Here is a 13,243-nt window from a genome sequence, read left to right on the forward strand (position 1 = left end):
TGAATGGAATAGGAATAAAGGTAAGATTACACATATTTTGGATTTTTTGGAAAAAGTGTCACCACAAATGAAAACGCAGAACTCTCTTCCTATGAGGCTCAATCAGAGTCAGATTCTGCTGGGGTAAAACAATCTAAAAATCTTTTCATGCTGTATCAGACTGCTTAATGATGGTCATACTCTGCTGAGTTGTAGTGAAGAACAATTGAAGCTGCAAGAGAAATGTCATTGACATTTTCGGATTAACCCCCGAATGCCTGGAGGATGTGACATTCAGACGAAGCAAAATGAAGAAACACTGTCTCAGTGTTCAGGACATGATGACATTTCAGACGTCTTTGAACTTTAATAAACTTCAAGACAGACAAGAAAAAGAAATCTGATAAACATTTTTAAAGCAAATCAAACAGACTCCCAGCGTTTTTTTTTTTGAGACTTTGACTCAAAGACTTGAGACTTCAGCAGAGCTCTGAGGTTTTCATATTCATGTCTGGCTAAAGGAGATCTGTGAGCCTGAAGAAAAACACCAAAACATCTCCGACCTGCTCCCCCTGGCTCCTTTGTCTTAGCCCTCTCCCACAGAGAGAGAGCATATGGAGCCAAGGGTCAGAGTTCATCCGAGGGAGGGGCGGGGCATCAGCTCCTGCACCTCCAAAGATCAACTGCTCACTTTAGTGTGGTATTTTTTAAAGGACGTGACCAGTTGGCAACAAATCGCAGTGTCGTCAGAGGTCAGCAGGTTCACGTAGACCATCCATCATCGCTGTCTCCCCCATTATTTCACCCCCTAACCCCAAGACCCTTGAACTTTTTCTAGCAGCACATGATGGCAACTCCGGCACTGTATGGATTCAAGACGAGACAACAACATCCATGACAGTGGACATCTTGTACGACAAGTGACAGGCAGGTTCAAGACCTTCAACTTAAACCTTCAAACAGCAACAATAGCCTATTGTTAGACCCGCCTTCCCCCGACTCAAGTGCACTACTTCCTGCCCCCAAATCTGCTGGGCAAAATTGACCCATTACTGGCTCGCTGATTGCTCTGCTAATCCATCAACCAGAGCAACCATTGCTGGGCTACTTCCAGTTAGACAAACTTTCAACCACGCTGAGACTTTTCAGAGCCTGTCGGTGAAACTGGTTACTTCAACATGGCTGAAAGGTGTCCTGGATTATTTTACGCCCTATTTCCTGAACTGAAGATGAATTATTTTTTCAAAATACCTATCCACTAGCCCTAACATCCAGTGTAATAAAGAAAAGAGAGACGGTCAGAAGAAAACAGAACTGGGTTCATGACTGGAGCTAGAAGCTGGGTAAGCTCACCTGTAGGCCTCCAACCTTGTTCGTTCTATAAGGCATAGCTGTGATTAGTGGGCCCAAGCTTTGTTAGAGTTCAGTTTTTGTTTGGTTAGATTGTAACTCAAAAGGAAAGACCAGTTGTGTAGAGTCCGATAGAGCTGTGAAAAAATATCGAAATGGCAATATATCGCAATACTTTGACATCCGATACAATATCAATACTTCAACTATTAATATCGATTTTTTGGTAAGAATAAAAAATCATATTTTAGCCAAGTAGTTAGTAAAATACGACTTGCTCACACGTTTGTGTGAGCACAGACAGCGAGTTAAAGAAAGGAAATGCCGTTTGCAAGCTCTGTCTTGCTGCTGTGAAATATAGCGGGAACACCACCAATGTATTGTGTGATTTACATTTATATCATCTCTATATTTTTCTTAACTGTGTAGAATATCGCAATATATCACAATTTCATGATATCCTGATATATCGTGATACTATCGTATCGTGACCCAAGAATCGTGATGCGTATCATATCGTGAGGTTCTTGCCAATACTCACCCCTAGAGTCCGATAACATGCAAGTTGGCATCTCAGCAGAAGCCATCTATCTGAGTCTTGTGATGTCATTTTGAGGTGGCACTGCAGCAGCTTCGCATGAATCCAGACAATCCAGTGAAGTTTCAACACAGTTTAGCCCTGTGCTTATATCCCACATGAAAACCAGTCCAAAACAATTTACAAAACGGTAAAGGAATAAAAAGAAGAACTCTATTTTATCATCCTTAACACATCAAACTTATGTTTTTCTGCAAGTGGCCCTTAGGCCAGGACTTACTAAAAAGCCTCTTGCACCCATGTTTAAAAACCCAACAGGAAGTCAGCAATTTTTGTTTTGTTTTGAGATTATGATGCATTTTCATGGTATTTTACCAGCTCTGTATGTAGACAAACTCCTCCAAGGTTCTTCATCTGATTCTCTTCAAATTTAGTCAGGGAATAAGAAGACCTTGAAGGGTAAAAATTGTGAAAATCTTGTTTCTACATAAAAAAGCATGGTTTATGTGGACCACCAAAGTAAATAACGAGCGTGTACATCTACTAAACCAGACAATCCAATGCCAATACATTGGCTGTGATTTGATTTAGTGGCAGTACATCCATCTTGAGCAATCAGCTGTGATTAACATTCTTTAGATGCAAAATTCAAAGCCTACATAACTTCAAATGGGAATCCAGGTCTCTACTGGCCTGTGAACCAGCATCTTGAGAGTTAAATTGTGAGCAGTTTTGTACCAATTCAACTGCAAGTGAATCTTTACATCCTTTGTACAAAAGATTTGATATGGTGCCTTTAAGGACACAAACTCACTGATACCAGTGCTTAATAAAGGGGGGCAAATAAGGTTATATGGCTGAACAAGACAGACAACAAACAGGATATCTGTCATTTTGACTTAAACAGCCAAAGTTAAGGTATTCTTTTGACGTTAGTTTTTGATTAAACTTTTCAACAAAATCTGACCTAAACTTGAACCTAAATTCAAGACCTGAATTCAGGCGCTACTTAATAGAAGCCATCTTGCTTTTCCTGAAATTTGTCCACAAACAGATTATTTGTCCAGTGAAGCTGAAACATCCGGAGCCATTAAAGATCTGACCTGCAGAGAGAGTTTTTATGGAAGAGGAGAGGAGGGAGCCGCTAGTCAAACGCTGCAGGAAGGCAGCGAGTTGTGGTCATGTGTGCTTGGAGGCCTGGCCTGTCAGCGTGTTACATTACAGCGATTCAGCCAGTGTAGCCCGGAGGAGCTGTCTGAAAGGATTACTCTAACAGGCTTAACATCAGCCGGGCTGAGCTAACGTGGAGCGAGGGGCACAAATCTAACAGAGAGGGAGCGAGGGGCACAAACCTAACAGAGAGCCAGAGATGGACCGAATCACTGCTGGAGGAGAGGACAGACTGATGAGACACGAGAGAAAGAAAGAAAACTAACCGGATGATGTGGGAAAAAGTGAATTAACCTTAAAAATCTATTAACTCAAACTGAAAAGAACAATGGATCCAATACATGCTGCCATAACTCGTTGATATACACTGCTATATAAAAGTACTTTTCCCCTTCCTGATTTCTTGATTTTTTTTAAAAATATTTGTCACAATTAAATGTTTCAGATCAAACAAATTTCAATATTAGACAAAGACAAACCAAGCTAATACAAAATGCAGTTCTTAATTACGATTTTATTTATTAAGAGAAAAAAGCCACCCAGACCAGCTGCTCTTGCTCCCCTCCTCCACCCCAGCTCCTCTTTTATTCTGCTCCTGACTTAATCAATGTCATTTTGCTGTCATTGATGCCTGCTCTTCTCTGGGGTTATGGCTGCTTCTCTCCCTGCCTCAGGCTTTCCATAATGGCATTAAAAGAGCAGGGATGTATGCTTTTCTTGCTTGATGCTTTGCATGTAGGCTCGTGAAAGGGTTCCCAGAACAGCCTTGGCCTTGGAACTCCCCCATGGATGCCATTTTGCTCAGGCTCTTCCTTATTTTTGAATCATAAACACTGACCTGAACTGAGTCAAGTGAGGCCCGCAGCTTTTCGGTGTTGATGAGATAGATGTGACTCGAGGCTCTCTTAAAGTAATTTTGGTTGGCTGGCCACTCCTGGGGAAGGTTTACCACTGTTCCAAGATTTCCCCATTTGTGGATAATGGCTCTCACCGTGGTTGGCTTGAGTTCCAAAGCCTTGAAAAGGGCTTTGGAACCATTTATAGACTGACAGATGTCAATGACTTTGTTTCTTTAGATGATGTGTTGCTTTTTGAGTTCTATTAGCCTGCTTCACTTTGTCAGAGAGGTTCTATTACAGGGATTTCTTGATTCAACAGGGCTGACAGTAATCAGGCCTTAGTTTGACAAGTTAAATTGAACTCAGCTTCACAAAAAATGTGGTGAATGACAGTTAATTCATGATTTAACAAGGGGGGAATTACATTTCCAGACAGGGCCAAGTTGGTTTGGATGGCTCAGAGAGAGGACGCTAACAGGGTTAGTGTTATGTAGGATCCTGTCCGTTAGCCATCTTCTTCGTCGTCTTCTTCCTCTTCCCTTCACACCTCCCTCCTCTCACCTTGGTGTCACTCCCTGCTCTCCCTCTCTGAGTTAAAGCAGGCTGTTGCGAATGTTTCATCCCCGATGTAAATGAGTTATAAACACCCCCGAAGGAGTTTAACTGGCTGGTTAAAAGTCAGATTTATGACTGAATCCGGTTCCTCTCTCGGTAGTAATGACTCTTTTTAGATGAGTGAATGTTCCCCTCTTATCTTAAAGTTTTAACATGTTTATGTCAAGAAGACTATATGCTCTACCAACCTGACATGAGACAGCACTTAATAAAGTATCAGAAAACCAAATCAGACATCTGCTGTTTGAGGTTTTAAAGCTTAGAGTCTGGACGTTGGTAGATACTGAAATGATCTCTGTGATGTTTTTTCTGTGCAGCTTTAACCTGACGGGGGTCCAGAGGTGTGAACGTCCTGCAGGAGGACACAAAGAGATTTGAGCCGCTAAAGCTCCGCTCTGTCCTTGACCATCTGTCCATACACAAAGGCTGCACGCTAATGCCGCTGCCCTCTGACGTATGCTAATGATGACAGAAGCTAACAACACCAACACACAGCCCTGCTGACTTATGCTAACAATGGCCTGCCTGGTAATGGGCTGATAATGAGCGTATGCCAGTTATAATGCTAATTCACAATACTCACATGGAGTCATAGTAAGGGTGGGAGGATTGAGAATTGTTATGATGCTGTTTATAGTCATTTAAAAGATAAATTAACATAAGTGCTTCTTGATTTATCTCTGACTGTTATTGAAACTCAAGACAATCAGACTGAAAGAAGAAGATGACAAGGAAAAATCAGGATCTGTTGTTTGGATTGGTCAGTTACTCCAGTACCAGTCATTGTTAGAGTCATTTTCACTACTTGCTCATGAACACATACTGTTTTACTATACAGGTTTAGCTTGGTTAGCGTTTCACAGGGCTTAAAGTGAGAAAAAATCCTGTGCCTGAAACTTTTTCCGGGGGGGGGGGGTACCTATTACAATGTGAGATATTGGGAAAGCTGCTACAAAAGGGCAGTTTCATGTCTCAATGTTTCAATTTATTAAGACTATTTTAACACATATGCAGGGGTTAAAACAAAGAAAGAAAAAAAAATTAGACCTTGAGACAGATCAGACAGAGGAGCAAATGAGCTCCATTCATGCTGATATTTGCTGCTGTAATCCTTTCATCATTCATCTTTTTAACGTTAGGCAGGACCAACTAAAGCTGAAGTCTTTTTTTGTTTTCATCCTATTTACTTAAACTTTAATGTGTTCTAGAGACTGAAGTATGTGTCTGTGTTCATCCTTAAACTGTGTTTTAAGTCTTCAGTCTATTTTTATATTGGTACTGATATTGGCTAAATTTAATATTTAAATATCCCCATATTGTATAAACCCCAATATTGTTAATTCTTGTCAAACTAAGAAACAGAATGAAGTTTTATGTTCTTATGTAGGCCGTTTTAATGGATTTCTTGCAGGCCAATTCAAAAGGACCAAGGGCCACAGTTGGCCCACAGGCCATAGTTTGGACACCCCTAACATATTTACTGATACTCAAAGTAATAAGAAACTATTCCTAACATTATTAGACATTCATTAAACACTGTTAGAGTCTGGTCCATATCGTACTATCACACTGGGCTCTGATGTTTATAGAGCTAATGTAAATGAATAAATCCCTCTTTTCTCTCTAACACGGTGTAATCATAACATCAGAACTATTGGAGTTAAATGGTAACTAAAACAAAAAAATCTATCAACAAAAAAAACAACACCCTAACAATAAACCTAAAATTTATGCGGGCTGTATTGATCTACTCCTCCATGCACCTGTTACTCTCTCATCTCTCCGTCACACTGCCGTCTGTCTGTGTCATATCAGACCTGTAAACTAAATTCAGACGCATCTTGGCTTGGCTTAGTGAAGAGAAAATGTATCGTTTTATACATTAGCCTTTGATCAGAAGTAAGCGCAGACTGAGTGCTGTCATCTCCCTTACAGCCAACTCACTGACTATCAATGCGCAACTGGAGAGGATGAGGAGAACAGAGAAGTAAGCTAGCAGACACTTGTTTTTAGCATCGTCTAGCCTGCGTGCCCTAATAAAAAACTTGGGATTAAAGCAGCGCTCCTCTTAAACATACCGACCACCTGTCTGCGTATGCCCTGAGCCTGCCCCGTCACTTTCTCACCATCGTATCAGCTGCACCTTAAATTAGATGTTAGGTGCTAAGTGTCGGCATTAAATTGATGCCAAACAGGTAAACATTTGCTACTTAAGCTACATTATTTGCAGATGGCCGATGTTAGTCAACAGGCTGATACTGGCTGATAACAATGTTTAAACAGACACATTGGTGCATCCCTATCAAAAACTCTTATCAGCTTTAAAACAGTTTAAAGATCGACCATAAATATCATTTACTCTCATGTTTTGCAACAATGGCGATCTCCATCCAGCTGTGACTTCACTCTGGAGGAATTTTTTAAGGTATATTACTGTAGCACTAAAATTAACAAACAAGTACCAACTTACAACATCTGCATATCGAATAAATAAGGTTACCTTAAGTCTGAATGTTTTGCCTTTTTTCACGACCGTAATCAAACAAGTACTGTGGCTATCTTTAAACACCCAAGAAGAAGATCCCCTAATCTTACCAAAGATGATCATGGGAAACTGGCCTATACAAATCAGCTGCAGATCAATCACGGCATCTCTGCTTACTTCTATGCAAGTTTTTGTTACCATTTTAGTCTTCTCCCTTTCTTTTTCATTTCTTTGGTACATCATTATTTATGATAAAATACACCAGAAAGTTCTCAAAAATAAATATCACTGCTTACTTAAGTCTCAAGCAAAGTCTTCTGATCACTTTGATTGTCAACCCAGTAGACTTTTCTTATGTTAAAATGAAAAATAGCAGCACACTATGCATTAGCTGATAAATATTTCTGTCTGATGTTCAACTGGTATGCTAACAGTCCAGTCGCTACACCAGAGTCAAGAACCATCACCATCGAGTTCTGTTAAGCGCTGACTTCATATCTCCATCTTCAGCCGGAACGCCAAACATCCACCTCCTCGAATGAGCTCCTCTCACCTTTCATCTCCACAATGCTGCCCACCCTCGCTGCCTCTGGTGTTGGGGACTATTTCAGGCTCAGCGTGCCAGCCGGCAAGTATTTATACCGCTGAGGCTCAATGGTTGGTATGTGGCGAGTGTCTGGACTGACAGAGCTGCTATTTATGGGAGGAATTACACCAGATAATTAGGATCTACGAGAGAGCAGGAGCTGAAATAAAGATCTGGATTCTGTATGAAGAGCATAAATGAACATGGAGAGTGATAGCTCAACTGTAAACCATGAAGGAGCCTGGGGCAGGTCTACAGGAAGTCTGGCCTTCTAGTACAACAATGGGCTGAGGGAAATAAGGCCACACTGCCACACAAAGAGCACCGGGGGGGGGAGGGGGGCATCCTAAAATAAGATGAGGAAAACACAGCGCTAAATGTGGGTCGCTGCAATTATGCCTGCCTTTAAATCAAGAAGAAGTGGGGGTGCAGGCAGAAAAAAGGGAGGTTTGAGGATCGCTGAGGGCAACGTGTTGATGTGAATCACTGCAGCGTGAGGATGATGGTGCAACGACGAGGGGGAGGACGGCAACAGGCCTGATCAGAATTGTAAATCATCTCTGATGAAGGGTGTAAGGGTGGAGGAAGACAGCAGGGTGAGGAAGACAGGGGTTGGGATGATTTTGGGGTGAATCAAGAAATGATAGAGGAGTTTAAAAACACACGCTCGGCGACCAGCCTTTTCTTAACGTTGGTTTTTGTTGCTTTCCTGATGAAGATGTTTGCCATGAAGATGTGTTTGACTCAAGTACAACATAAACTAGCAATAAAGGATGACAGATCTCTAACCTTTGACAGGGTTGAAGTAAAAATCTAATAGCAATACGGATATGTTTTGATAGCACAGACACAAACATGTTTTAAGTTCTAGGCCCCTGATATTGGGTTATTTTCAACACTAACCATCACCAAAATAACAGGGATTGTTTGCAATTCCAAGGTTATGAAATATAATTAAAGTATAAAGAAATCTGACAACCTTAGACTCCAGTTCAACACTCGCTGGCAGTTAGGGCTATCACAGTACCATCTTTTTAAATGTCAATATGATAATAAAACTAAACGATATCAAAACCTGTTTTTATACACACAAGGCATAACCGATGCTGCTGCTAGCGTAGCAGAGTGATATGCGATAGACAGCAGCTCAGTCTGAGTCCAGTCATCTTCATGTTTCACTCTGACGCTAAAGAGCAGCCAGGTAACAAGCCAAACATCCCCCAATGAGAATTTCATCAACATTAAATAGTTAACAGGTTAAACCTATGTCCTCTCCTCTCTGGAGTTAGTGTCTATGATAACAGTGATGTGCAGTGAGTGTGGTCACTTTGCAAAGCGTCTCTGTTGGCCTGTCTGTGGCTTTAACGCAAGCTGGCCAGTCAAGTTCATCCACGGCAAACTCTCTCATCCATGTCTTTATGGCCCTTGCTTTGTGCACTGGTGCACAGTCACGTTGGAACAGGAAGTGGCCATCCCCAAACTGTTCCCACAAAGTTGGGAGCATGGAATTGCCACATGCTCCCAGTGGTGCTTTACACTACTGCATCCGATGCTTTGCATTGCACTTAGTGATGTATGGCTTGGATGCAGCTGCTGTTCTTGAGCTAATCTGTAGGCCGCATGAAGTTTGGAGGTCTGCAGCGATTGACTCTTCAGAAAGTTGGTGACCTCTGTGCACTATGCGTCTCAGCATCCGTTGACCCCGCTCCATCATTTTACATGGCCTACCACTTCCTGGCTGAGTTGCTGTCATTCCCAATCGCTTCCACTTTGTTATAATACCACTGACAGCTGACTGTGGAATATTTAGGAGCGAGAAAATTTCATGACTGGACTTGTTGCACAGGTGGCATCCTATCACTGTACCATGCTGGAACTCCTGAGAGTGACCCATTCCTTCACAAATGTTTGCAGAAATAGTCTGCATGCCTAGGTGCTTGATTTTATACATCTGGGGCCATGGAAGTGATTGGAACACCTGATTTCAATTATTTGGATGGGTGAGTGAATACTTTTGGCAATATAGCGTATCTGCTTGCTGTGATAAACTTAACTAATGCAGCCTGCTTCAGGAATGGTTCATATTCCCAAAATTCACATCATACAGTCACATTCACACGTAGTAAGTATCAGCCAACAACTGCTGAATGGCACAAACAATACAAATAACTGGATCTGGTCTGGTTTAGTGTCAATGGCCGATGTTACGGTTTAACGTGTGACCGTGTTAACTGGATCAATAATAGATATTGAGCCCCTTTGTCTAATTCATATCTCCTAAGCACATCTTTGACATAACAGAAAATGTTGAATGTTTTAAAAGTGTTCCACTAGAACAACCGCTGATACTTTCAGCGTAAAGTCACCAGTTAACTCGGTCACTTGTTAACAACACAACACCTGCTCTCCTACAGCATCGTCAACAGTAAAGGCATTAGATTTATGTCCGTTATTTTTTTTCCACGGACGAGTTTCTGATAAAAACCTTTCCTGCTTCAGCCTTCACATTTTATTCCTTCTGATATATTTAGCAACTTAAGCAGGAATTACTGCTTTTCTTTCCTATAATAGCAAGTTCATGACAACAAAATGCTAAAAAGCACCATTTTGATCATGTTTTATTAAGCTTTTAAATGCCAAATAACAACATACAGCTCCTTCATACACAACAGACTGGAGTAGATGCCTAAAATATAATCATTTCTTTTCAAGAAATAAGGAATGTGCTTTGATTCGAAAATTGATTCTGAATCAAATCATGATTGGTACTGCTGCCAAAGCTTAGTTAAATAATGATATACACACTATTTATGACAAGTTCTTCACAATAAAAGTTTGCAGTTGTTATTTTGCTTGAGTGCTTTTATTGTGATTGTCAGGATATGTGGAGTCGTCAGTGGCAGCTTGACACCTCAGCTGGAGAGAAATGAAACTCGTCGAAGTGAACACAGAGAGACTTATAAATCAGTTTTTGTGATCTTATGCATGACATGATGTCAGGTTTGTTTTAAGGGGGAGAAGAAGGGTTATAACAACATGAGATGCATTTAAAGTTATGTCTTTTAATTTTTTTATACCGTGATATAATACCATTACTGTAAAGGGCAGAAAAAGCCTGTGATATAAATTTTAGACCATTTTGCCGAGGTCTCCTTCAGGTGTTTGTGAAGGGGGATCTGTTTTTATTAGTAAATTATCTTATTTGGTGACTGCATATGAATAAAAAATGCAAACATGGTAGGAAACAAAAGTGAGAGGGCCCGTCTTGGTGTGGTGTATGTTTGTTAACAAAAGTTAGCTGCCCTTAAATGCATGCAATTTTAGAGAGATCAATAAATCATCAAACCAGAACATTCAGAGTCCAGTCCCTCGTGTGCAAATTTGACTTTTTTATGCAAACAGAGATCACCCCAGCAATGACCGTGAGTAAAGAAGCCACAGAGACGCACGCATGCACCAGATGCTCGGCGGGTTAAGGTGAAAGGTGTAAGCGGAGCAGACTGTGGGGCATATGGATTCAAGATGGAGGAAGATTATCAGAGTCACCTTCGGGACTCGCTAACGCACACAAATACACAATAACACACAAAAACATACACAAACACATGCAACCTTTCCAAAACAATGAAACAAGCAGACACTTAAGAAATCGCACATGACAAGAGAGAAAAGCTTTAACAGAATCCTTTTAAATGTGTGACACATTTCAGCTCTATTGATCTAGGTTAAAGACTACAATCACGGTGTAGACTTTGCTTCAATGAACTTTGACTCATTTTTACACAGACAGGAGCCGTGATGCAACACTTCAACTAATAGTACATACCTCCTCTCTGTCATTATAAGGCTGTTATTGGCAGAGACTTAGATGAGCATCTGCGATCTGCAGCCACAGCTGCACACACAAAAAGTGGCAAAAAGCAGCAAATCTTTTACACAAGCACATCTTTGATATTTTTGCTTAAAAATCCATCAAAAGTTTCAGGATTTCCTGAGTGTTTTAAGATTGATTCTCTCTTTGTTATCTCCTGCAGCTCTGTATGTTCTTAAACCATCTCTGACCTAGAAAACACTGAGGAAGAAGGAAAGTTCTGAGCTGTAGTTTCACTTTTACAGGTTAAGAGCAGCACAGGAAGCTTTCATCAGATTATGAATCGCAAAAAGATATCACAGTCTCTCTGTATGATGTTTAATTGTCTCTCTAACCAATTTTGCCACGTCCTTTCTCATGATGGATACTTCAGTGGAAACCATGAGCTTCACAATCAGGAGTTTGTTTCAGGCAAAGCACAGAGGATGGCTTTGACCAATCAGTCTGGTCCTGCTCAGGGTTTCTGCTTTCAAAATTAAGTTTTCTTGCTCTTGATTCAAAGCACTTTCTCATGGCTGATACACCCTGGATGTTCGTTTACAATCTGCCCCAGCAGTTGACTGCCAACCAGGAAATCTGGTCCTCCTCAGATTATCTGCCATTCTGTTTAAAATGTTGTCTTTGTAACCACTTTATTTCGATTAATGGAAACTTAAGCGGGAACCATGAGAAACAAGGGGTTTGTTTGAGGTTTATCACAGCAGATGGCTGTCAACCAATCAGAATGGTCATGTTCAATGCTTCTGCCCTTCAAAATAAAAGTTTTTTGCTCTTGTTTAAAGCACTTTCTCGTTGCTCATAGATGTTTGGTCTGTCTTAAACCCAATATTACTGAATTGATTAAAATGATAACTTTAAGCAAATATAAATGAGAAAAGCAGCATACATGGGATGAAAGTGGAAAAACGTGAAAATATGTGCTTGTTAAATTTGTTTTAGTTAAATTCAGCTAAAAAAAACAACCTTGCTTGTGAAACTGTTTGGATTTCTTTAATACTACTGGGCTGCATTGACCAATATCTGGCATTTTCTTTTAAATTTTCTTTTGCTTCCTTTTTACACTGTTTCAGTAACTTTTTCATGTACGTAAGTAATGTTCATGCTTTTCCAGTGGCTCCTAAGCTAACTTGTACCATGCTTTGTCTCTTTATGGTGATTATAAATCCCCTGATTGATATTTTTGGAGGAAATTTTTTGTCAGTAGTCAGATGCGCTCAGCTGGAGAACTGTTATGCTCATTCTCATTCACATTTCCAACAAAAAGCCAAAGAAGAAGAAGCTCCTACCTGCGAGCTCGTCTGGTTCCAGTCCACTCTCCGTGTCTATTCCACAGATAACGAAGTAATGAACCAGGCGGCACGGCGCCGCGCCGGACCCCGCGGAGCTGCCACTCATCCCGGCGTCAGTGAGCAGTGCTGCCCGCTCCTAAAGCTCCAGAGAAAACATCTCCAGAGAACAAAGACAGGCTAGGTTGAGTGCTAGAGTCGGTTAAAAGTCTTCCTTGATGGCTCCCGGTTGTAAATAAAAACGTCCCAGTGCACAGAAGTTGTTTTTGGTGTTGTTTGTTTCAGCGGTCCGCGTGCGCGAAGCTTTCCAGACAAACTGCTGCCTACTGCGGGAAGAGAGGAGGAATCTCCGCCTTGTGTCCTGGAGGGCGGGATATTCAAATCTGCTGCTCCAATCACATACAGAGATTTTACTGACACCTAGCGACAGCTTTAAGTTTTACCATAAAACATGATTTTTTTGGTTACATAATATCAAAGAGAGAGATTAGGGCCACGGGAGAAAATATAACTCTTTTCTCCGA

The 13,243-nt window shown here is 41.0% G+C and overlaps 1 protein-coding gene across 3 annotated transcripts in view; it reads right to left on the reverse strand.

The window, feature by feature from the left end:
• Window positions 1-13,021, reverse strand: part of dennd5b (DENN/MADD domain containing 5B) — an 80,586-nt gene extending 67,565 nt beyond the window's left edge. For all 3 annotated transcript variants that reach the window (XM_041780675.1, XM_041780674.1, XM_041780673.1), the window contains exon 1: window positions 12,720-13,021. In XM_041780675.1, coding sequence (XP_041636609.1) covers window positions 12,720-12,828 — 109 coding nt within the window. In that variant the 5' untranslated portion in view covers window positions 12,829-13,021. The remainder of the gene's footprint in view (window positions 1-12,719) is intronic.
• Between the last annotated feature and the right edge of the window lie 222 nt (window positions 13,022-13,243).

This window comes from Cheilinus undulatus, linkage group 23, assembly GCF_018320785.1.
Source record: "Cheilinus undulatus linkage group 23, ASM1832078v1, whole genome shotgun sequence".
Lineage (NCBI taxonomy): Eukaryota > Metazoa > Chordata > Actinopteri > Labriformes > Labridae > Cheilinus > Cheilinus undulatus.